This window comes from Conger conger, chromosome 2 (assembly GCF_963514075.1).
Source record: "Conger conger chromosome 2, fConCon1.1, whole genome shotgun sequence".
In the NCBI taxonomy this organism is placed as follows: domain Eukaryota; kingdom Metazoa; phylum Chordata; class Actinopteri; order Anguilliformes; family Congridae; genus Conger; species Conger conger.
The window spans coordinates 23,221,165-23,246,829 of record NC_083761.1 but is presented as its reverse complement, the minus strand read 5'-3'; the positions used below and the strand labels follow the sequence as shown (position 1 = coordinate 23,246,829).

At 43.7% G+C, this 25,665-nt stretch overlaps 3 protein-coding genes across 10 annotated transcripts in view; 1 reads left to right on the top strand and 2 right to left on the bottom strand.

Moving 5' to 3' along the window:
• Positions 1-2,486: 2,486 nt before the first annotated feature.
• Positions 2,487-18,870, bottom strand: asb3 (ankyrin repeat and SOCS box containing 3). 7 transcript variants are annotated; one of them, XM_061232222.1, is made up of 11 exons: positions 17,787-18,208; positions 16,432-16,589; positions 16,089-16,309; positions 14,526-14,696; positions 14,111-14,223; positions 12,052-12,184; positions 10,482-10,659; positions 8,568-8,774; positions 4,741-5,007; positions 3,568-3,701; positions 2,487-3,350 (listed from the first exon to the last, which is right to left on the bottom strand). In XM_061232222.1, the coding sequence occupies exons 3-11, from the start codon at positions 16,282-16,284 to the stop codon at positions 3,136-3,138; spliced, it is 1,614 nt and encodes a 537-aa protein (XP_061088206.1). In that variant the 5' UTR covers positions 16,285-16,309; positions 16,432-16,589; positions 17,787-18,208; the 3' UTR covers positions 2,487-3,135. The 7 variants fall into 7 exon arrangements, with proteins under 7 accessions (XP_061088206.1, XP_061088205.1, XP_061088203.1 ...); XM_061232221.1 differs by lacking the exon at positions 17,787-18,208 and adding an exon at positions 17,011-17,123; XM_061232219.1 differs by lacking the exon at positions 17,787-18,208 and adding an exon at positions 16,717-16,879.
• Positions 18,238-20,539, top strand: chac2 (ChaC, cation transport regulator homolog 2 (E. coli)). Its single transcript, XM_061232226.1, has 3 exons — positions 18,238-19,185; positions 19,517-19,552; positions 20,143-20,539. The coding sequence occupies exons 1-3, from the start codon at positions 19,051-19,053 to the stop codon at positions 20,506-20,508; spliced, it is 537 nt and encodes a 178-aa protein (XP_061088210.1). The 5' UTR covers positions 18,238-19,050; the 3' UTR covers positions 20,509-20,539.
• A 1,828-nt stretch (positions 20,540-22,367) lies between these two features.
• Positions 22,368-25,665, bottom strand: part of psme4b (proteasome activator subunit 4b) — a 55,107-nt gene continuing 51,809 nt past the window's right edge. For both annotated transcript variants that reach the window (XM_061232544.1, XM_061232545.1), the window contains exons 46-47: positions 25,102-25,241; positions 22,368-24,742 (exon numbers count right to left, since the gene is read on the bottom strand). In XM_061232544.1, the coding sequence (XP_061088528.1) occupies positions 25,107-25,241 (135 nt within the window). In that variant the 3' untranslated portion in view covers positions 22,368-24,742; positions 25,102-25,106. The remainder of the gene's footprint in view (positions 24,743-25,101; positions 25,242-25,665) is intronic.

The window sequence follows — 25,665 nt, the reverse complement described above, 5'->3', positions numbered from 1 at the left end:
ATTCATTATCGAGGTGACTATTGTATTTTTAAGAGATGTATTGCTCAGAATAAGGCTTATATGGATGTATGAATATGCAAGAACGGCATATTCATCACATATTGGCAACAATCAATTTTTCTCCTTTAAATAATCTCACCAGCATGATTTTCTGAAGACTCATTTTACCGACAATACACTGCTTGAGGGAAGTTAGAAGATGCAAACATCCGCAATTTTGCTACCCTACAAGTGGAGAAACCCAAATGTTTTAGCACTTTCACACAGTGAACTGGTTCTTTTCTGGTTGTTCTGCCATTTCCTACTTCATTAATATTGATGTGGCTGCCAGCATTCCGTGTCAGAACAGAAAGGACTCAGTGCTTTTCCAGTAGATTCTTTCCTACATCCAAATACCAGAGCTCTCAAAGCACTCTCAAGATTTAAAAGAGAAAGAATGGATAAAATACTGTTCATGTAGATGAAAACTACAAGCAGTTCTTCTAGATTTCTGTGAAACACGTTCAATTCTTAGCTAGCTGCGGTTACTGAACAGCATTTGTCACCTTACACCTACGTTGTCTGTGAAAGCCAAAACAAAGTACTGTTCTGGACATAATGTACCTTGGACCTGTTTGAATTTAGATTCAACTGGTAGATTTAATTTGTTCTTCATGGTATAACAATGCAGCAAAAGCTTTTTGACCAATCAAAACAGATTATTTTGCCTGACCGTCTGCAATTATTTACTGCTATTGGCTTCCCTGCTGAAAAAAAAAAAAACTGCTCAAACTAGGTTTTGAAACAGCGGGGAGCTGGTTGACCAGTTCAGACCAGCTTGACAAGGTTTGACCAGCTACTGTAATACCCAGATTGACTAGCCTTATGGCCAGCTTGGCCATGCTGGTTTACCAGCTCATACCCAGCTAGACCATCTTATAACCAGCTTGACCATCTTATAACCAGCTTGACCAGTTCAATTTTTGTATTTTACAGCTGGCATACTGTCCGGCTTCATTGAAATGGCTTCACATATAATTTATTTTATGCTATTTACCTCTGAGCCATTTTTACATTATCCTCACTCTGCTTCTACCTTACAAATACAGTGATCAGTCTCTGCTATTAAGGGTGAATGGTCAAAAGGGAACAATTGGTTTTACGAAGACACAAGATGGTTTCAGCATTTACGATTTAAGAAACAGAGTTTTGAAAGAGTGTGAAGAAATATAGAATATATGTATCTATATATTTATTTCCTTGCTCCGCATTTTCTATGCTTGCTTCTACGTGCGCACTCACCCTCGATTGGAGGGGGGAATCCTCAAAGTGACCCTGTTCTCTCATTCTTCAACGCAAAAGCCCCATCAGGTAAGCGTGATCGTCTTTTCTTCAGGTTGGGCGACAGACCCTCTGCTCTCCTTTTTTGACAGAATGCTAAATACTTGCATTGCAAAGGTATATGCGTTTCAAGCAACAATGTTCTTTTTGCTGCACTCAAACAGTGTCGGTGGGTTCTGGCATTTCCATCTCTGATTTGAATGCCTTGACAGCTGGGCGGACACCACTGGGCGTTGAGTGCTAACTCTTTTCGCCACTCATGGCGATCCTTGTGATGGCGTAACCGAATGTTAGGCACATTGGAGTGAAAACCCACTTCCAGACAGATCCACTTCGACAGATGCGCTCTATGAGGAGTGTCTCTCAGGACTGTCAGTTCTCAAAACTATCTACACAGCAGAAATGGCTACCGAACGGACAGACCTTTTGCAGGGGTGACCTCCTGTTAGCTCAGTGGTTCCCACACTTTGACTGAGGTCTGTAAGTATGTGGACAGCGGCCCAATTCTAAAGGGCTGTCATTCCTAAATGGTTAGCTCAATGTGGATGTAATACCCCTTAAAGTGTGGACGGTCAGCCAGGGGTTTGTTTTGAAAGTCATTATTACTCTAAATATTAGAAGGATAGATTCTTCTTGTGGCTGTGCCTGGTGGGCTTGGAAACACAACAGAACCAGAGTAACAATGCCGGACAAATCCTGTTTCAAATCTGACAACAAAACCACCAATAACTGCATGAAGCCTGCGACCCACTGACATAACACAAATTGTTGCATTCTTCTTTTGTGATGCTTTTCCCAGCTTTAACTACAGCCTCTTTCAGTTGTTGTTTGTTTCAGGGGGCGTTTCCCTTCAATCTCCTCTTCAGTCTGGTGATTGACTTGGCTAGTCTAAAACCTTCCACCTTTTCTCCCTAATGAAGTTCTGTGTTGTGTTGGCAGTGTGTTTTGGGTCATTGTATTGCTGCATGAGGAAGTTCCTCCCAATTAGTTTGGACGGATTTCTCCGTAAGTTGGCAGACATAATGTTTTTGTAGACTTCTGAATTCATCCTGCTGCTACTATCAAGAGTTACAAGATTAGTGAGCCCACTCTGGCCTTCATGTTGGTTTATCTTTTAAAACACAAATGCAGTCTTCACAGGAAAAATTCAAGGCTAAAACCAAGAGTAGACATTCAGAACTATTTATTGTTTAACAAACCAATCTAACAGGGCACATCTGGGCAACAAGAAACACCTCTCGGTCAAACCAAAAAGAAAATATAATTCCTCCAGAGAAACGATAAGTAAATAAGGAACCATTGTTGCTCAAACAATGACACTGGAACACAGTTTGACTAAGGAACGACTAACCCAGTGGTCGGCTAACCCAGTGGTCCTTGTGGGGATGGAAGGGGGTTTCCCCAGTGTGTGGAGGGCTGTGGACCTGTGTAGGGCAGTGGTCTCAAACTCATTCCCACGGAGGTCTGTGTGTATGCAGGTATTCATTCCAATCAATTAATGCGGTCTTAAATCGGTTCCAATCACTCTTTTAGCCATACGCATTTAAATGCATAAAAGCAACAGACAACACAAATAAGTAGACATTTCACTGTATCTACATTATGTGCCACCCTATAGTACCAATGCAGCAAAGAACTGAACTAATTATAAAATCAAGATCGGAGGCTGGAATAAAAACCAGCATACGCATGGCCCTTCCGTAGCACTGGGTTTCAGACCGCTGGTGTAGGGGCTATTCTGAGCATGTGGAAGTCATTCTGGAAGCGTGCAGCAGTTATTCCGGGCGGGTGAAGGTTCCCAGCCGGAGAGGAGCGTCATTCAGGACTGTAGTATCCCAGGTACTCCCTCTCTCCGGGCGAAGGCTGCTTCGGCAGACAGCGGGGAGCAAAGACGTCGGAAAAGCGCAGGTAGTCCTGCAGCAGGGGGGGCACGGGAAGCCGTCGCACGAAGCTTTTCCGGGCCAGCGCCTCGGCTCCGACTACACCCCTCACCGCCAGACGGCACAGGTGGCACAGGGATGGCAGGGAGTCTGCGAAACAGCATGAGAAACAGCGCGGTGCCGTACCTGAGACTTGGTGGATGTCTGTAACACTTCACATGGGATCGCCATTTAATTGCATAGTGTTCGGGTACGGAGTGAGTAGCTATGCAAACGTGGGTAGATGCGTGTGTGTGTGAGTGTGCCTGTCTGTGAGTCAATATGTGTGTGTGTGTGTGTGTGTGTGTGTGTGTGTATGCGTGCTTACCAAACTGCTGCTGTTGAGTCCAGGAGGGCTCAGCCTGGCGAAGGGACATAATGCGTCGTACAGACGGGGGCAGCATCTTCCAATTAGTGAACTCCAGAAGGAAACAAAGGACATCGCTCTTGGCTTTCTCAAAGCTGGGAAGAAAAGGTGAGAGGGAGAGAGTGAGACTATCTGCATATCCCCAGTCCTGTTCCCCAGTCCACTCGAGAGTTTCTCCATGTTCCCTTCTTGATCTTTACCATGTTCTTTTCTGAATTACTGTTCAATGTCACACACTCATTGTTGCACACACACACGCGCACGCGCAAGCGCACGCGCACACGCACACGCACACACACACACTAACGTTTGTTTGTATTCTGTTTATGTCTATTCAATGTGCATTGTATTCGTTTTCTCATGGTTTGGCAATATGTATCTTTGGACTCCATTTTCCTGCCCACGCCTGGCAAGCTGGTGTATTAGCGCTAGGGTACTAGCACTTAGTTTTTTCAGATAATTCTGCACCAACGTGCCGTGCAAGGTTGATTCCGGAAAATAGTGCCCTGTATTTTCATGACAACAAAAGCTGACTTGAACTTGAAAACTGAATTTGAGTCAGAGAGATGACAATGACACCGGAAAGGAAAATAGAGATGCATTTTAGTTCATTGTATGTGCTGTAGACATAGAATTTGATATATACTCACCGAGCACTTTATTAGGAACATTTTCAGTTTATTACACTTACTTATTAATATGATCATCTAATAAGCCAATTGTGTGGCAGCAGTGCAATGCATACAATCATGTAGATACGGGTCAGGAGCTTCAGTTAATGTTCACATCAACCATCAGAATGTGACAAAAATGAGATCCGAGTGACTTTGACCATGGAATGATTGTTGGTGCCAGACAGGGTGTTTTGAGTATCAGAGAAACTGCTGATCTCGACCGTAACGCAAATAACAGTGGTATGCAGAAGAGCATCTCTGAATACAACGCATCATAACTCTAAGTGGATAGGCTACAGCAGTAGAAGCCTAAAAAAGAAGCCCACACACACGTAGGTGCTCACCCCCCCCCACCGTTTTCTCACATACGCCCCCACAAACACATCCCCATTGAGTGGCCACCACTGCACACCCCCATCACACACACACACACACACAAACACACACACACACAACTCACAAGGTGTCCTGCAGGAAGAGAGCGGGGTCCAGGCCAGCCCGCAGTACCAGTGGGAGCCAGACGACGGCGCTGTGGAGGTGGCCCAGGCCGCTCCGGACCAGCTCAGACAGGTTCTCACCCGTGGGCAGGCCCTCCCGGTCCAGGAGGGGTTCCAGCAGGTAGGGCAGGTCCTGCTGCAGACACTGGGCGTAGAGACCGCCATCCACTCTCGCCCCGGCTCCCAACAGTACCCTCACCAGCCCCGGGACACGGCCTCGGATCTCCTCACTAACCCAGACAGAAGAAGCAAATGGACCAATGAGTCTGTGGGCCATGTACTGTAATTGTATTGAATGTATTGGAATTTTTCAAAAATGACCACCTATCATACATATCTGGTGTGTGCGGGCTATGTGCACTAGAGGGCCAGAAAGTATTATGAAAACACAATTAACAAGCGTGGTTTCCCAATTTAACAAGATGTATTCAGAATACCAAAATGTAAGAATCATAAACATGAACATAATTAGTGCCTATGCAGGCACTATTACGCGTTGTTCTAGCCAGCTCTCCAACCTCGTGTGTCAACATTCCATCCATATAACATGATTAGCGGAGAGACTCGTAGACTTCCAGAACTTTTATGGCTCATCTCTGTACTTCTTTGCACATTGAAATCTCACCTTCCGATTCTACTACTGATGAGTGGTTTGAATCTTGTGGAATAGCCTCTATATTGCTGCTCTCTAAGTCTTCTTCAAATGGTAGATTGAGATACCTTCACCCCTGCCCTGTGGAGATTGTTTGATGTCACGGACTGATTTTTTTTGGAGTTTTTCTTCACAGCTTCTGCTGTTGTTTTCCTCAGTTGACCTGTTCGATGTCTGTGCCTCAGTACGCCAGCGGTTTCTTTCTTTTTTAGTCATTGTACAATCTATCCCCAATGGTTGTACAATGGCTCTGATCGATTTCCCCCCTTTTCTAAGCTTCAAAATGGCTTGAGTTTCTCCAAGACAGCTCTCTGTTCTTAGAAGACAGGAGGAGTTCATCATTTGTAACACAAATGCAGTCTTCAGAGGCAAAACCCAAGGCTAAAACCAAGAGTAGACATTCAGAACTATTTATTGTTTAACCAGTCAATCTAACAGAAAACATCTGCGCAACAAGAAACACCTACCAGTCACATGTTCAAATACTTTTGCTCACCTAGAAATCGGGTGGTCTGACACAAAGGGTGATATGTTTTAAGTTGTTTAACAAACCTAGATAAAAATACAAGAATTTTGGCAGTCCCTTTAATTCCCCTTTTCTTTTCCACAATGATTTTGGAGGATAACTAATCAAAACAAATAGCTCTTTCTGCGATGGAGAAAAGCGATTAAAAGCAGCATTTCAATGCATTTAAGCCTACTTTTTACAAGAGGCAACAAAGTTTTTTAAACTTCAGACACTTGTTACCGTCACTACGGCGTTATTTCTACGTTATTTCAGTCACTTCCCACTGCTTTGCAGGAGACATTGCTTGATTTAATAAATTATTTTGTAATTATTTTCTGTGACAAACACCCAGTCTTAATTATTGCTTGGCTGCAATTATAAATTAATATTTACTATTAATAATCTGTTTTACGATTTCTTGCTCTGGGGGTTGAAATAGTGTGATTCTTGTTGCTGAGATTATTACTGAGCCTACACCTCTGTCTGACCCACATTCACTAAACCCCTAAAATAAAGCAGCTTAATTTAATTTTAAACCCATGAGGTGAGATGTCACTCATCACAATTTGAAAAAAGTTGAAAAAAGATCATTTGGGGTTTTTTCTGCTGTTAAACATAGCAGCGGGTCATTTTTGACCCTTAAAAGTACAAGAAGTAAGATTTTTGTGTTAAAACATTGTTACAAGACCATTGTAAATCCCATCCTATCATTGAAAAAGGCTCACTGACACTCACCCTCTGCCTGTGTTTATAGTCCTTAAATTTGGGTTTCAAAATATACAGTTGACGGCCCAAAACATTGTATAACTGTGCAATAATTCAAGCTCATTGGTTGAAAATTGGTTCTAATTGCCACAGCCAATCAGCGTGTTTACAGAGAAGGGGGAGGAATAAACAGCGTTGTGGTTTTTAGGGGGTTGTTGCTGCTATTCTTCTCTTGATCGTTAGAAGTCAGAAATGACCTAATTGTACCTTTAAGGCAACAAAAGGTTTCATTTTAAATCCAATGTGCTGGAGTACAGAGCTAAAAGAACAGAAATCGCACCACTTCTCCTGGTGTGCATGGACCCAGACTGAAGGCGTAAAGAGAATTATGAAGAACGCGACTCCCTCTTTTCCTGCTGCTCTCCTGCCCCCTGCCTGCCACTCTCTCCCTCCTCCTCCTCTCTGTCCCTTCCTGCGGTCTCCACGCGGCCCTCCGTTGCCCCCGTGCCGACTGGCGGATTCCGCGGGCAGTGCGGGAACAGGGATCCATTCAGACGCCGAGTTTCTGCCGTGGGCTTTGCCCGGCTCATTCATTACCACCGCTCTCGCTGTCTCCCACATACCCCTCATGACTGCAAATGATGTAGACCAGATGGCGGCAAAATAACCGGCATCAGCAAAAACATTTGCCTTTTTGCAAGGTTGGGGGGGTGGGGTTGGTTGCTCTCCCGTTCTGGCCACAAAAACAGAATCGCTGGACCAGATATTTAAATTTAGATGCCACGGAAATTAAGGTGAGCAACACACGTAAACATTCAATATCATCTTATCGTGCAGACCTGGGTACATTACATAATTTCTAATAATACTTTTTCTATAATTTACCGAACTTGCCTGGTGTATTGGAATCTAGAAAATACTCCCAAAAAAGCGCAAACTGGTCATTCTGGTGATCTTATTTGGCTCAGTTGCACCAGGTGAGATCAATCACTGAAAAGTATTCAAATCCAAAGCAATGGCAGCTGCGGTATCAGGATCGCGAGATCGAATCGATCCGTGAAATCGGTGGATCTACGTATAAAAAATTTGTTTGGGTTACAGTTTGAGTCAGTTTCCCTCACATTGAGGGCTAGGTTTTGATAACTATATTGAGCAGATGGCGGCGCAGGGTGCTAGGCTATTCGGAGAGGCGCGAGACCGTTTAACGGGAAGGGCATCGGCGAACGTCGCGCCGTAGACGCACGCGAGAGCCGCGCAATTCATCCAGGAACGAGGACGCCAGCCAAGTGTCAAAATAATTAACACCGCAGCTGAACCAAAAACAAGGGGCGCTCACCCCTGTCCCAAAAGAGCCCCCTTCAGGGGAAACCCGTTCTGCACCAGCACTTTTAGCGCTGGGTCCGGTTAATTACGGACATGCATTCAGCCGTTTTAAACACTACTCGGAATAACACGATTATCGCTCCTGTAAAAACTGCTGGGTTAAAGCCCTACTTTAGACCTAGCTGTGTGTTGCGTTACTGCGTACAATAAAGGAGTGTGGGCTAGTGTGGGCTAGTGTGGGAGATGCACGTGTCCAAGGACTGTAAAAACACATGCACAGGTTCACACACGTACAGGCTAGGAGGAGAGGTGTTGGAATGTGTTGAGATATTTCACACATTACTTCTCACACAGAAATAGGCACGGTAGAGACACAAGTTAGAAACCATCTTGCTCACACACACTCGTTCACTTGTGCACACGGACAGACAGACACACAGACACACACATACATACACAGACACACACAAACACACACACATAGACACAGACACAGATAGACAAACACACACAAACACACAGACGGACAGACACACACACACACACATACATGGACACACACACACAGACAGACAGACAAGACAGACAGACACACACACTACCTCATAGCACAGGTGCAGAGCGCTGCAGCCAATGGGGAGGAATACCCATAGTCAGGGCACTCCTGGGCATCAGGGCTGTACCCCGCCCTCAGCAGAACCCCCAGAATCTCTGACCGGCCGCGCAGGATGGCAGCGTACACCGGACTGACCTTCCCCACACCACGGTCGCAAATGCGCTCGGTCACGGCCAGCAACCGCTCCAGGACCCTGTTGAAAGACAGCAGGGCGGCTGTTAGTGACCATAGACAGTAGAAAAATATGGACCAAGAGCCTGTTACGTCACCCACTGACTATCCGGGAGAGCACAATGGGCAGAGCCAACCACACGCCCTTCACACCGCTGACTAAGAGAAACCACGGTTTCAACAGACGCACCAGATGGTCAGCCCCTGCACTCCTCCTGTCCTCCTAACCTACAGAAGGCAGGTTCCAGGCGCAAACAGATGTCTTTTATAGCACAGAATCAAAGTGGGCCACAATAAAATGCTTTTAAGGAGACATACCATTCAAAGTTAATACAGAGTTGGATATCTGTGGGTCTAATCAAACAAAGATCTTGCCAGAGATCCTCTATGGTAAGGGGCAAGGCAAATCATGCTCCTGGAGTTCTACCGTCCTTTTAAGTTTTCACTCCAACCCTTACAAAGGCACACCTCATATACAGTACTGTGCAAAAGTCTTAGGCACCTGTATAACATTCTGTACAGAAAAGATTCTTTCAAAAATAATTCAATGAAAGGTCCTCAATAAACATACTATACATTTTAAATTACATTTGAGTAATTTGGCAGAATGGTTAAAAACTGAATCAAATCAATATTTTTGGTGACAACCCTCGGCGTTAAAACTGCATCACTGCATCTATGATAGAACTGCAGGACAGCATTGGCTAAGACAGTCAGCAGGGAGGTTGTTCCAAGCATGTTGGAGAACTTGCCACGGTTCTTCTGCAGACTTTGGTTGGCTCCTTGCTTCTGATCTCAGACAGCCTTGCTTTCTCCAATGGGGGTGTGGTTATCAAAGGGCTTTTCTGCTCCAAAAATCGACCTAGGATCATTTATCCAACTCACTTTGCAGATACACTGTAGTATTTATGTATCATTTTCTCATTATCAGTTATGTTCACTTACTGCATCTCCCTATCTCTCCATCTATTTGCTATTTTGAAAGTGATCTTTGAATACACTGCAACCTTGTTTCAGTATCTTTTTTGAATAGAAACTAAGGGGCTCATGTTATCGTGGTTTGAATTTAAAGCAGCACTCCTATATGATGACCACATATGTACCGCATCTTCATTGGGCTCCCAAATTATGATAATAGATACACAGCATGTTAACACCTGCTGACAATACCACTTCATTCCCAAAAACGAAGTCATGCTACTGGCTGGTAAAGAGTTAGGGTAGCCATTTTAGTTTTCATTTAAAAAGATAATTTCTCCACTTTGCGTTGTGCCTTAAAACACCCCTGTAGCTGTAACTGTATTCACGATACAGCATAGTCTCCCATGCCTTATTGCTTAAATATAAGCCCTCAGGTCCACAGAAAACATTCTTGGTAAGCATTCACACTTTGCAGGGAAGGACATGACTCATACTTTTGGCTTTTCTTTGTGTCGTGTAGCAGTCCAGGATATCTAAAAGCAGAAATACTACCTCCTGCTGTTTCACAGAATGGGCACTGGTAGAGTGCGGTGGATTTTGGGATTCTGTATTCGGTGAATTTTTTGCTCGGTTTCCCTTTAGTTGAGAGCTAGTTTTTGACCATTTTGAGTAGTCTGTCGCTGACACACATCAACAGCTTTTGGGAAAATTCTTAGTGTTGGGGAAGTGCCCCTTTTCACAGTTTGCTAAACTGAATGTTTGCGGGCTTGAAACTTTGGAAAGCAGCACTAAAAGTACCCAGAAGTACCTGACGTGGCCAAACTCAGCAGCTGCGTGGATGGGAAGCTGCCACTTCTTCTCATTGCAGTAGAGGTTTGGGTCAGCGCCACGGTCCAGCAAGGCTTCCACGCAGTTCAGGTGCCCCTCCTGCGATGAGATCAGCATTGGCGTGGCCAGGTCGTGTGACTGGCAGTTCACAGTCGCCCCTGTGGAGGCCGCAGGGATCGTCAGGTCATGACGGTAAACTGCAGGGCTTCACATTGCCACAACACAACCACAGCGCTACACAACACTGCAGACACCCCCATAGCGCAACACAGCAGACAACCCAGAGCACTAAACAGTACAGCAGACACCCCACAATGCTATACCACAGTGGACACCTGACAACGCTACACAACACTGCAGACACCCCACAGTGCTATATAACAGTCGACACCCGACAACGCTACACAACACTGCAGACACCCCACAGTGCTATATTACAGTCGACACCCGACAACGCTACACAACATAGCAGACCCCCCACAGCACTCAGATCACTGCAGACACCCCACAGTGCTATACCAGTCGACACCCGACAACGCTACACAACACTGCAGACCCCCCACAGTGCTATTCCACAGTCGACACCCGACAACGCTACACAACACTGCAGACACCTCACAGCACTCAGATCACTGCAGACACCCCACAGTGCTATACCAGTCGACACCCGACAACGCTACACAACACTGCAGACCCCCCACAGTGCTATACCAGTCGACACCCGACAACGCTACACAACACTGAAGACACCCCACAATGCTATCTATATAACAGTCGAAACTACTCTAGTTGTACTAACTACCAACTACTGCACATTGAAAGTAGATTAACTACAGTAAGGCTACCCTAAAGAGCAATGAAGCTAATGAAATGACTCAATATTTAATAAGTTGTTGGGAAATTATCAAACAGTTAGTGATCTTCCCGCTATGCTGGCATGACATTCAAACTTTCCTCTGGTAAAGTGTTTTTAGAATTGGGTGAGTTCCTGCATTGTCTCGACTTGGGGGAACCCAACACCAAGATATAATGTGCATGTGAGCAACGCCTTCTTTTTGCATACAGGAAGAACCGCTATACAGCTCAGAGGACAACAAGCAATGGGTAGCAACTGGCAGTTGGGAACTATAGTGGCGCAGAGTGCTTCTCACCCATCAGGATTTTTAGTGGGGAAAAGAGAGAGGAGAGACGGTATTATATATATATATATATATATATATATATATATATATATTATACTTACACAAGACAGACACAAGAGAAATATATATTTTACAGCCAAAAGTAGTTGGTATTCCCAACCTCAAAATAACAAAAACGTAATTAACTACTTCAACCACTACACAAATTTGTAGCTGAACTACCATCATACCGCTTCAAAGTGCAATGAAACCATTAGTTTAACTACATGTTAAACTAATCTACTCCCCAACACTGCAAATATCCTACACCCCTACACAACACAGCGGACACCCCGCGGTGCGAGGGACAGGCTCAGCGAGAGAGCGGGGTGTCGTGTCATCAGCGTTGCCGTGGGCGCTGGCGGTTACCTGCGTCGGCTAGGATCTCCAGACACTGCCTCTGTCCGTACTGAGCCGCCACGAACAGAGGTGTGATCTCGAAGTCGTCCACAGCGTTTACGTGAGCCACACTCGCCAGGAACCGCACGATCTCAGCATGTCCCTGACAAAACGAACAACAAAGCATAAAATATATTAGAAAAAAACTAACAAAAAAAAAAAACTAAGATTTTATGCACGGTGAGTCACGCCAGCCTGCCAGACTGAGATATGAGGCAGGTGGCGGGTGGGAGGACACACAAAAAAGAAGCGGGACTGTAAACTAAATATTGTACGAATATCAAATTACAAAGCCACGGAAATAGACGTCCTGAAGTTGAGGTGGCGGACACGTTTTATGACAACTCATATAAGGAGTCGTTTGTCTCGTTGCCTTTGACTCAGGAGATGAAACAAAAGACGCAAATCAAGAGACTGCATGAGGTGCTCCTCTCTGAAAACTGCGACTCAAATAAATATCAGTTCGCGTAAACAGGGAGTACGATTGCAGAAAGAAGAAAATTTAATTAAAGAGGTTTTTATTAATCTCAGATAAAAGGTGATATAATTTGGCAGGGTCGATTGTGCTGTCCAGCCGGACAGCTTAAAAACACTATCAATACATTCAGTATGCACTACTGTTTTCCTTTTTTAGGAAAAAATATTAATATTACAAATCAAAAATACAAAAAAATTCTTCCCAATAATTTTTATTTTTATTTTTAAATGATGATAATAATAACAACAATAATAACAGTAATTAGTAGTAGCACTAGCATGACTGATGCCTTGCTTCATGTCGACGCATAAGCAGCCATAATGTGCACTCTAGTCTTCCCGCTGCAGCACTACAGCCTGACTGCAAGCTGACTGTCAGCAGATTACTGGCAACACGCCGCTGTTCGGCATTAACGCCGGAGCTGCGTAATCCGCTCAACCAGCCAGGCCTTCAGACGCCGCCGTTTACATTTCCCCCCGATCCTCCGAAACGCTCGCCTTCTCCCCCCTGCTGGGAGCAGCGCCACCGTCTGCCTTATTTGCACCGACATCAAAGCGTGAAACAAAACCCTCCCGTTCGGGAAGCAAAATGCGTGCGGCGACAAGTCTCCTCGGATTCCGCCCACACCTGACAGATCTTCCGTCACACGCAATATCCGTTGAAAGCAGCCCGCTGAATAAAGCCGTCCAGATTAGGCCTGCTGCACCTTGATCAAACGGTCGAGAGTGAGGCCTAGTACCAGGACGCTACTGGTCGTGGGTTCGGTTTTCAAAATACTCATTTAACACCTACACGGGCCTAAGAAACGTGACTCTCGTAAGTATTCCTTTGTATAACCAGAATATTTATTCCGCAGAGGATTTCTACCGCTGCATATAATCCTACAAATAAAACGGACACCAATCGTTTTGACGAGCGGACTTAAGATATTCATTGCGTCTGCACTTAACCAGTGAAGACGTACGCTAAGAGACGTAAGAGAGTTGCAGACCTACGTATAGAGAAATGACATGTATGCGATTGCATGTTTCATTTTAATTCTCACAGATGATTTATACAGAGTGTGGCCATTTCCATAGATATAACAATGTGCTTTATCCCCAGTAGTCAACATTTCTCTGTACAAAGTGGTGATCTGTGTTGGCACTGACGTATTCAATGGAATCCAAAGAGATGCGTACACAGCTACATCTAGTGGCGACTACAAGCCACTCTTATTAAGTAAAGCTGCAGCAGAGGGCATTTTGAAGACACAACAAAAAAACAGAATTTGATTAGAACTGAATAGGTGGTGGAGGTATAGCTATACAAGGCCATAGGGAAGGGACCATCAATTCTGGCCCTAAAAAACTGAATCCAGCCCTGGTTCGTTTCTCCCGGGTAATTAGGGCTACTGATTGGCCACACATGACTCCCTGTAAAGCGAGGGTGAAAAACCTGTAGTTCTCGGCCCTCGAGTACCGTGAACCGCTGATTCTCGCCATAGCGGGTGGAGGCAGCGGCGGTGGGCACGGCAGATTGGAGGAGCGGGGGAGTGGGAGCAACACGTACCTTAAACGCAGCCTGGTGCAGGCTGGTCCAGCCGGACGCGGAGTATGCCCGGTTGACCTCCGCCCCGTTCCTGACCAACAGCTCCACTACTTCAAAATGGCCACCAGACACCGCTGCTCGACACAAACGGACAGGCAAGCGCATCAGTCTAGCTGAGGGGTTGTATCTCGTGCAAGATCAGCCAAGGGCAAATAAAAAGAGAAGAGGTGTTCCGTGGAAGGGAAGGAAGGGCTGACCCACAGAATCCTGGGATTGCAATCACCCTTATTTCCTACTAATGCTTTTCTTAAGAGGACAAAAACCCTGTTTTAGACTTTTACAGTAGTCAGTGAAAACTCAAAACTCACAAGATGCTTGCCTCTATCCGTCCATCTAATCGTCAGTCTATCCGTCTGTCCGTCCGCCAGGCCCTTACCTGTAAAGAGTGGGCTGGTGTCGTCGTAAGTGACTCGGTTGACGTCAGCACCGGCACGAAGGAGGGCCTTCACCACCCGGGCGTGGCCCTGCTGAGCCGCCAGGAACAGAGGCGTTGTCGAATCGTGCGCTGGGGAGTTGACATAGTCCCGTCGCCTGCATTTGGAACGTGCTATGGGGGGGGAGGGGGCTTGTTGTTTATTAGGTAAAAATAAAACACTGAACAAAATAGTGAGCTCCATAATGTTTGGAACAGAGATGTCAAAATGTTTCACGTATAATCAAACAATTCCCCTGTGGTTGCTCTAAACTCAAAATCTTATACATTTTGGTTTCACTGTGTAGAAGTTACAGCACTTTATATAAGTAGCCGCTCCTCCATTTCAGGGAACCATAATTGTTGGTACAATTCAGTTCACGTGTGTTTCTGATTAGATGAGGAAGTGTACGAATTGCTTCCTTAGTGGATGTACAAAGGAGCTTTCAGTATCTACTCAAGGCTTTTGATTGCCTTTGAAGCACGTAATTGTGGTTTGTCAACATGAGGACCAGAATTGTGCCAATGAAAGCCATTAGTCAAGGAAGCCTGAGACTGAGAATTAAGAGAAGAAAAAAGACAGCCAAACCTTAGGCTTATCAAAATAAACAGTTTGCAACATCACTAAGAGGGCACTGGTGAGCTCAGCAGTTGCAAAGAAAAACCCCCAAACACCTATTTGACAGATCAGAAACACTCTTCAGGGGGGCAGATGTGGATCTGTCAGAGACCGCTGTCAGCAGAAGACCTCATGAACAGAACTACAGAGGCTACACTGCAAATGCAAACCACTAGTTAGTCGCAAAAACAAGATTCACTTGTACTAGTGATGGCAAGAGCCAAATTTGGAGGCCAAAAGGAACTACCCAAGTTCCAAAGCGCACGCCCCCACCCCATCAGTCAAATATGGCAGTGGGAGCACTATGGGCATTACAGGAACGGGCTCACTTGTCTTAAGAGTGAAGTTTTTCAAAGAAAACAAGGAGAATTCTGGGCTAGTCAGTAATAAACATGACTACTTTCATTTCAATCTACATTCCTCAAAGTTTATTTTTCCAAGTCATGTCACAAAGTGACCTATAGCGGGGTAGCGATCAAACTGGAGAAATTGTTACTGTCCTCTCAATGTCAATACAGATATGACGCTAAAAGGACAAACAACACTTAAAAACAGTGGAGTGTTTTGGATTCCGCTATCCAAAGTTGGTTTGATTCTTCGTCTAAAAGACAAACCATACTGTATCTTCCATAAAGCAATAGTTCTATAGAATGTGAATATAAAACAAAGTGTCAGTTAATATGATACCACTCCCCAGCCCTGGAGAGTTGGTTTTCGTTTTCACAGCAAAAATAAGCAACCGATTCAGACCCAAGAAATTAAGTGAGGTGAATGAACTGTGTAATCAACAACTTTAATTGATTTACGAAGTGCTGAGTAACAAAAAAAACGGCTGATCTCACGGCTCTCCAGAAGCACAGCTGGGCACCCTGGAGGTGGGCCAGGGAGCCCTCCTGCTTAATCCTTACCCGTTTTTATCAGAGTACGCGCGCACTCATAAGAGCCGCGAAAGGCGGCCTCGTGGAGCGGATTCCACCCCCGGTTATCAGAGACATCTGTGCTGTAGCCCTCCTGGATCAGCTCGCTCACAAGATGGTGGTTCCCTTCCCGCACCGCCAAGGCCACAGAGGAACACGTGTGATGGTAACACTCCGCAAAATCCATCTTCTCTTTGCCGAGGCGGCGTCACCTTTCGTCCGGCGAAAGATTCAAACATGGATGTCAGTGTATTTCCCAAAGCATACGCTGCACAGATGAAATGCCTGAGCTTTGCACAGAGAGGCTGAGAATTAAAGCGCCTCATCCACTTACAGTGAAGTACAGAATTGGTGCCTCTGCTTGTTTCCATTTGCATTCACATTCACAATCTTTTCATTTATCACACCTGGGTTTGAAACGGTACTTTTTGTACTTGGGATTCAAATACTTTTCTTTCCGTGCTCTATTGATCTTGCCTGGTGCATTTGAGCCTGCAAGGAAGAGCAGATGGGCAGGGTTTTTTGGGATCATTGCATTTGTTTCAATACACCAGGCAATAAATGTGAATTAAATTTGAATCCAAAACGAATAATATTTCAACCCAGGTCTGGCTCTTACCGAGTAAGACTCGGGATTGCCATTGAACTTGAGAACAAGTAAACATAAACTGTAAAGGAAAGCAATAACATTTAACCAAGTAAAGCAATGTTGCAATGACCACACGGCCATGTTCAAGTCACATGACGATGGCAACAAAATAAAACATGCCGGGGGAAGTACTACTGCACTGACCACATAACCAGAAATAGATAAAAGCCAGAAAATAAGAGTTAGGTGTCACTTGTTAATGATTTTCAGTTCGCTCCAAGTATCCATGTAATGTAAGTGACAATGAACAGAGTGGGAGCTAACATGTTTGTCAGCTGCAGACAAACTGAACTGAAGAGGGTTGGTGGCACAGCAGCAACAGATGACACTCGGGCCTGGACTTGGAGGCGGGAACCGGTACTGCAGGGATCACAACTATTCCTGGAAGGCTACAATATCTGCTGTTTTTTTTTTTTTTTTTTTGGCGTTTCAATACTTGAATGATTAATTGAAGTCACCAATAAAGCGTGAGAAATGCATCTTTTTCACTTAATTGAACAGGAGTCTGTTCCTGGAGACCCTCTTTTTTATATATAAATCTTAAAACAGAAACTAATGTATGGGAAAGAGACCAGATGCTGAACTGTGTAATGTAACGACAAAAATTAGCAACACCCTTGGCTCTCCGTGAACAGGACTTTCAGGACTCCTGTTATAGTGTCGAAGCACCTATGGCTCTGGATAACTGACATTACATTATCAGGTTTAAACCTAAAGATTTGCGGTGGTTAGACAGTTAGATACAATCCGTTCGATGCACCACTGACCGAAAGCCCAACCGTACAAATATATGCAGGTATCTTGACCGTCCATTCGTAATACTGACTGAAAGTTCAGTAAGCCAAATTGCTGTACTGAAGACAGCAAAGAGTCGTGATTTTAACTAGCTACAGAAAACGTCAATTATACGGCTACCTATAGTCATGCATGAAAATAACGAGTCAGCTCAAAGAATGCATGTTTATGCAGGACGTGCAAAGAGCTGCTAATACTATTATTATTTTATTATAGTGGTAACAAAGCCGGTTATAGTGCAGTACCTTAAGTTTTCAGGTGTATTCATGTTAATCCGATCGCTCGCGCTTCCTCAAGATGAATCGCTAGTTCAGGAAATTCTCCTCTCCCGTTGCTTGGTTCCTGTCTATTTTCACTTCTCTTATTTGTTTATATAACATGTCAGTCAAAAACAAATAGGGACTACGGGTATTTCAGTCCAAATATGTATAATACCTCAGTAAATACGCGAAATAAATGCAGTAAAAAAGTAAAACTGCAATTTTCTGTCAAACGTTAAATTAAAAGGCTTTACATTTTAAACATTTAAAGAAACATGAATTAAGATAACGCGTGCGAGTAAAATGTGCTTATCGATCTTGTTATCTGGATTTAAAAAAATTGAGATCCTAATGGTCTTTTAGAGAGGTATAAGCGCGTTCAGGAAGTTTGTAAACAGAGGTCGCAAAAATACTTCCGGGTGGCCACTCAGCAGCGGACTATTTCAAAAACCGTATGAACAGCTAGTTAACTATGCAGAAATCGTGTTGTGTTTGGGGCTGTAATGCCAAATGTAATCAGCCACACAATGGATTCTGGATTTATAAATAGACCCGATGGAACCTTTGGAGGGCGGCACGGATGGTGCAGTGGGTAGCACTGTCGCCTCAAGGAGGTCCTGGGTTCGAATCCCCGTTGGCTGGGGCCTCCCCCCATAGGTATGAGTGTGTGCCCTGCGATGGACTGCTACCTGGTGGCGACCTCTGATTGTTTTGCTTATGTCCTTCACGAACGTTGTTAGCAGGTAACATTAGCAAATAAACAGCAGACGGCCGTTTCGAGAATCAGACCTTGCCTGTTGGTGGTAACGTTACAGTTAGGGTTTTCAATAACGGTAGCGAGCTAGTTTGCACTGGTTCTTCGTGTTAATGATGCTAGCGATATAATATGTTTCAATCATATAAATGAAACTATTTCGTTCATTTTTCAAAAAGTTTTTTTATTTTCCAATATTGACTTTACGTGTTCGTACCTTGGTTAAATGACACGGAAAACACTGCCTGCTATTCACATTCCTGAACGTCAGTTGGCAGCAGAGCCGCAGAGTCCTTATCCACTTCGAAGTAAGGTCTTGGCGGTTTTGACGTCACGCTAATTTGTCGTATAGCAGAGATGACCTTATGAAATGTAACGTGTGGACTGGTTGATAACGTGTCAGTCGATTTAAAAATAAGTAATAATGCTAAGAAAATGAAACACGCACAATGTCCACAGTGTTTTCACCCATAGACAGTCATTTTTTGAGGGAAGATGTGGGTCTTCGGGTATGGATCTCTGATTTGGAAGGTGGATTTCCCTTTTGAGGAGAAGCGTGCAGGGTATATCCGGGGCTTCAGTCGCAGATTTTGGCAAGGAAGTACTGACCATCGAGGCGTACCAGGGAAGGTAGGCTTCTAGCTACAGCACTTGTCGAGGTTTCTGTCATTTTCAACGTTTAGTTGCTTACGTGGCTTCAGCTAACGTTTTCTTGGATAGCCAAATGCTGAACACCTATTATAATAACCGTTATCGCTTTATGAAGCAACACGCAAATGGCTAACTGAAACCGTTGACATAACTGTACACGCATATTATATTGACGAATGTCAGATCAGAGTCTAATTCAGACATGAGCGCAAAATGCAAATTTTAGTGTAGTTTGTAGTTTAGTGGCGCTTTCGATAAATGGAAAGTTTGTCAAATATAATCTTCAACCTCTCTCTCCCTCTCTTTTTAGCCCGGTCGAGTGGTGACGCTTGTCGAAGACCCGGAGGTAAGCGATATTTGAGCAATAATTGACTTTATTTTCATAAACGTAGGTAAAGGTGGGCTGTTTACAAGAAGAAACTGCACCTTTAGCTAGGTTTTTTAACCTTTAACCTTTTCAACCTTGTCAGAGACCATTGTGCCAGAGAGAAGATATGTTTCTGAGTAATTAAATAATTTTTATGAATGCTTCATTGGACATTGCAATGTCGATATATTGCAACCTTTTTCCCTGCATTGTTAAATAAGTAATGAAAAATTGCCCAAAACCATTCTTGTATGTGGCCTGTAATGAAATTCATAAAATCTAATTTAATTGAGTTTATTTGTTTTGGTTTCTAATGCTTCTGTCATAATTGGGTCAAAATTGACCCATTTCAGAATTTAACATCATCGAAACAAACTTTTCCATTTATTAGATAAAACAAGTTGGTACACATATACTGGTACAGAATAGTAAATCAGAATACAGTAGAGTGCAAGAACACTACAGATCAAATGTATAATTTTGCATGCATAAGTTGCATGCAAAATAGTCACTAAGGTGAATATGACTAGTGGAGGGCATGTTTTGAAGTAATTTGCTTTGCCCAACAGGGCTGTGTGTGGGGCATCGCCTACAAGCTGCCCACGGGCAAGGAGCAGGAGGTGAAGGACTACCTGGACAACCGGGAGAAGGGTGGGTACAGGGTGATCACTGTGACCTTTCACCCCAAGGAGCCACACATGGAGCCCCAGGACACGCTGTTGTACATTGGGTCATGTGACAACCCAGAATACTTGGGCCCAGCCCCCTTGGAGCTCATTGCGAGGCAGATCCTTAATTCGGCAGGGCCTAGTGGCCGGAACACGGAGTACCTGTTTGAGCTTGCCAGTGCTATACGCCACCTGCTACCTGAGGACCCAGACGAGCACATTTTTGCCCTGGAACGTCTAGTGAGGGAGCTGCTGCAGGATGAGTGAACGAGGAGGAGCGCGGTTGGGGGGGTCGGGGTGGGGGGGGTATAAAATATTCCGTCCATTCTCGGGTAGAAATATTCCTGTGACCCAGGGCCAGTTGCAAGTTCAAACGTAGGCCAGTTTCTCACAATAGACGTCGTACTACTACTACGAGCACAAGAGAATAAAGTTGATTAAGCCAAATTAATCCGTCAGCACTGAGGTGTGTCTCTGAGGTGAGGTATGGTACTTCGGCAACACCCAGAACTTGAAGCAATACTTATTTGCAAAAAGTGGCTTTTAATCAGTAGATTAGGTGTAAATTGGTATCTGTGGTAAGATTTGGTTATAGTTTCAGCTGTTCCACAGTGATGGGAAAACACTATAGACAGTCTGGAGAGGTTCCAGCTACCTACCTTTCCTCTGTTGTACTTTGCAGGTAAATTGTGGAATAAAACGTGCAATACTATGTATACCTCTAAATAAAAAAATTTATGTAAATGTCCTCAACAAACTCTGTGTGTGACTTTGCTGTCTTCGTGAAAACTGGCACACCGTCCTACCCAGACAGTTTCTTGTTACAATTAGATTGACTTATCATGAATTGTGAAATAATTTCAATTCAAACTTTATTTTTCCCATTTTCTGATTGGTTGGCAAATCTGCTTCCGCTCTTAAACCTAGCATTCCAGAAAGCCGGCTCATTGGCACAGGTATTTGTCACTTTAAAGCAAAAGAAAATACAGTTTCCTAGCCTTCATTTAATACATTTGCTGGCTTGTGCTACAGTATAGCTATGTTGTACATATTGTAGACTAGTGATGTAGATGTATTTGGTTTCATCTTTTCATTTATCTTGTCGACCTGATGACGTATCTGTTTGTCCTTTATCGTGTCCGTATACTATTCTGATGTAATGTATATTGGACCCAGCCAACCCCTGTGGGAATGTTCTTAACATTCCTTAAATATTAGTTCAATGCTGTTTTATGGTGCCGGTACCTAGGTTCTGCAGAAATCATTTATGAATTTTGTATATTTACAGCATTGCTTTAATTGTTTTTCCATTGTCTGTCCTGATGAAATTTGTTAGTGATGATTGCATTAGTATAGGCACTTATGGCTAATGTTTTAAATATGTATTCATTATTGGTTAGTGGTAAGCATAGTTATTATGGAATTATAATTATTACCATAATTTCTCATATTAATAATTAAAACACAATATTTCTGGTTACAGACTGCAGTGTGAGAATAGTGCTGGCTTATTATTGCAAGATCTCAAGTTTGTGAACACATTTTAATACTTTGGCTCAACCAAAACATTAATTTCAGTGAACAATTGCAGGTAATTTCTCCCAATCATATAAGTCCATACACATTAAAATGTTCATTTGTGCTCTGTTTGAGTTGAATGAACACTGAACATTTTACAAAATTTAGTACTAAATGCTATTCTGGTAAATCTTTGCGTGTTTGTTTTGTCTATTATGAAATTAAAAGACAATTTCTTTTTGGAAAAATACCTGGAAACATCACCCATCCTCATGCACTCTTTACTCCAGCAGGGGGAGCTGCTAACCTTTTAAAAAACACTCAAAGCTGAATCTGATGCAATATTCATTAGTGTTAGTTCAAAATACAGTATTATTAGATAGAACAGAACTTTTTACATTTGACTTCCTGTTCAATTGTGCAAAATAGGTGTTTAAATCAAAATGAATGAAATCCCATGGAAATGTTTTGTTCCAGAATTTACAACAAACATGACAAACAAACAACCAAGAATTTTCAGTTGGAACTGTATCTCACAGGTAGGCCGGTAATTACTTCTATTAAATTGCCAGGGGTAGATTAAAAGCAACACACATCCACACAAAAAATACAAACAACTATTTTATTGGCTCTTTGTAAACATACATCCACTATAAAAAAAAAAAGTCTGCAATTTTGCCTATACTCTATACAGTGGTTATATAAAAATCTGTGGGATCAGCCTGAACACACAATGACTGGGCCCATGGTCATAAAATAAAAGCTGATTTGCAGTTTGTAGTCATAATCCACACCCACCTATGGTTATAAAAATCTAAAATAATACTGATTATCAGCTCAGTCAGCTCACTGCTAAGTTGGTGGGGATCCCTGAGCCCTGAGTGACAGCACAAAGACACGCACTCGTACCTGTGCACGTATTACCTTGTAACAATGCCGTGTGTGTACCACCTCACACTTGCTAACACAAACGCATCCAACAAGCTGCACGCTAATCACGCCTTAGTCACGGTATAACACAAACGCTGAAGTCACCTCACTCACCTGTGCAATGCCCTCATATGCCAAAATGCTCATCCGCATTCCAGTCATTACTGTGCCCTCATTGCAGAACGGTCAGTAAGAAGTTAATTGGAAATGCATGAGGATATTAGTAGACTTATTTGTAAAATGATTATTATTGCCTGCCTTTGTCCCCCATTTGTAACGAGCAGCTTTACCACACTATCACCACCGTGCCCAGATATTCTGGGCCCACTGAACGAATATTGCTCTGGGCCCCCCCATTTTTTAAAATAAAGAGAGCACTATAGCCAAACAGCCTGCGCTCCAATAAGACTCTTACTTGTGGACTAGAGTCAATTTCATGCACAAGACAGCCCATACAGCAGCTAGGGACATTTCTCCAGGAAACCTGGCTGGAGCATCGATGACTTATACCCACAGAGCCACGCCCTTACATCTCTGGAAATTTCTAGAATGTGCATCTCCAAGAAATAAAGGGATTGCTATACTGTTTCTTTTTATTTAAAAAAACAGGGACAACCATAGAGTATATAAAAATGTGGACCAAGTGACTGTTACGTCACCCACTGACTATTCGTGGGATTGTGAAAAGCATTTCGGAACTGCGGATGTTTACGGGCACCACTATGTTGCACAGTGCACATGTTGTACACTGAGAGAGAGAGTGATTCTACAGTGACGGAAACTGTCCCTGATTCGTCCACAAAGTATAACTGTATTGTCCCCAAAACACAATTACTGAAAGAAAATTGACACATGGGGAGACATGGGATGAAGGAAAAACACTTGATTGTGACTACGTTTTCGTGTGGGGGAAAAAAATTATTGACTTTGTATTTTGACCACAATTGTACCATACACCTTACATTGAAAATGGGTCTGAATTACCTATACTGGAACCAACCACAGTAGCTCTAGTGAGTAGTGTCTCTCAGCATGATGGGGAAATGAGCTTCAAATCAGCCCAGTTTTGGCTGCTTGGGGACACGGGTGGCATGGGCTAGGCTAACCGGAGACTCTAAATTGCCCCTAATTATGAGTGGGTGAGTGAATAGCGTGTGTGTCCTGATTGGTGACAGAGTATAGTTCTGCCGCTCACACAATGCATGCATGTTGCGGCAGGTCCTGATCAGGAATAAGCAGGTTAGATAATTGATGGCTAAAGACAAAACACATTTTACAACATCCAGGTTCACAAAGTGTCTACGTACAGTACGCACATGTTAAATGCGTGTATGTACTATTTACAAAGGTACACATATAATACAAACGCACACAGAACGTACATTATTCATTTCGCATGATGGCCTTTCACCAGCAGTTAACTTTCCAAATGCCATCAGCCAGACTGATACAGATCTTGGTAAATAGGTCAATCTCAACAGTGCTGCAAATTCAGTATGTAATCTTAACAGTGCCGTAGATACAGTCCCTTGACTATACCGAACCACTATAAACTATGTGGCACTAAACACAGCAGTCCTCAGTGTAGATGGCAGGTGTCATCAATGTGTTGTAAATCCGTTAACACTGTCTCAGTCTGAGATCAATGCTGTGGAGAGTTAGGAGAAAGCATAGGCGTAAATCACCTCTAAGCTACCGGAAAATCTGACCATAGCGTAACGCACAGTTGATTCACACACCCACCTTGGATTCATCTTAAACATTAAGTATATCAGACATGAGACCTACAGAAAGACACCTTTTCAGACATTCCCCCAAACACACACACGGTCTGCTGATGTGGCAGGTCTTTGGGTGCTCCAGTCCTAAGAGCGGATGGCTGTGGATGACCAAAGGGTACTCAGACAGACCGCAGACCACAGGAGCGGAGGTAAGAACTGCAGGACAAAATAATCTTCATATTCTGTTTGTTCCTCAATCTTCACAATATATTTATTACAAAAAAATCATGAAAAGAAAAGATGGTCTCTTGTAGAGAGTGGTGTGACGCCCCCTGAAAAAAAGAGAGTGAACAAACACGGTGATTTTGTTTTTAAACCTTATTCACCTTAAGCCTTTCAGTTCAGGACAGAGGAGGGGAAATTGCCAAAGCAGGTGAACAATGAGGCTATTAATTCTATACAGGTGTGGCACAGACCTTTTTTGTTGCATTTTATTTAGCTGACGCTTTTATACAAAGTGTTGATTACAGTTGATTAGACTAAGCAGGGGACAACCTCCCCAGGGGGGTTAAAGGCCTTGCTAAAGGGCCCAACAGTCTAATAGCATCAGGTAGGATTTAAGTGTGGTAGAAGGTGAATAAGATGAGCAGGTAAATGGATGTACAGGTATGTTGGTGCACAGGTCACGTACCTGTTCTAGGCATAGTAGCAGGGTGACACGAGCAGGTCGGTCAGAACCAGTAGCTGGTCATCAGTGAACTGCTGCTTGTGCTCCTGCCAGTTGTCATGGTGAGTCCGTCGGAAGTCGGAGAGCGTCTTCTTCACGGTCATCTACCATAGAAATGTATCTCAGTCTTCAGTGCCTCTATGGGCTGTGTGTAGTCTTCAGTGCCTCTATGGGCTGTGTGTAGTGTTCAGTACCTCTATGGGCTGTGTGTAGTGTCCAGTGCCTCTATGGGCTGTGTGTGGTGTGCAGTACCTCTATGGGCTGTGTGTAGTGTTCAGTACCTCTATGGGCTGTGTGTAGTGTCCAGTGCCTCTATGGGCTGTGTGTGGTGTTCAGTACCTCTATGGGCTGTGTGTAGTGTTCAGTGCCTCTATGGGCTGTGTGTGTGGTGTTCAGTACCTCTATGGGCTGTGTGTGTGGTGTTCAGTACCTCTATGGGCTGTGTGTGTGTGATGTTCAGTACCTATATGGGCTGTGTGTGGTGTTCAGGACCTCTAAGCATTGTGTATGTGGTGTTCAGTACCTCTA

Bases quoted from the DNA above. Each gene is read 5' to 3' on its own strand.
- chac2 (XM_061232226.1), top strand. From the start codon at position 19,051: ATGTGGGTCTTCGGGTATGGATCTCTGATTTGGAAGGTGGATTTCCCT. The intron at 19,186-19,516 runs GTAGGCTTCTAG...CTCTCTTTTTAG, and splicing joins ATCGAGGCGTACCAGGGAAG to CCCGGTCGAGTGGTGACGCT. The intron at 19,553-20,142 runs GTAAGCGATATT...TTTGCCCAACAG, and splicing joins CGCTTGTCGAAGACCCGGAG to GGCTGTGTGTGGGGCATCGC.
- asb3 (XM_061232225.1), bottom strand. From the start codon at position 16,284: ATGGATTTTGCGGAGTGTTACCATCACACGTGTTCCTCTGTGGCCTTG. The intron at 14,697-16,088 runs GTAAGGATTAAG...CCCCCCCCATAG, and splicing joins GCGTACTCTGATAAAAACGG to CACGTTCCAAATGCAGGCGA. The intron at 3,351-3,567 runs GTAAGCACGCAT...GCTGTTTCGCAG, and splicing joins GACTCAACAGCAGCAGTTTG to ACTCCCTGCCATCCCTGTGC.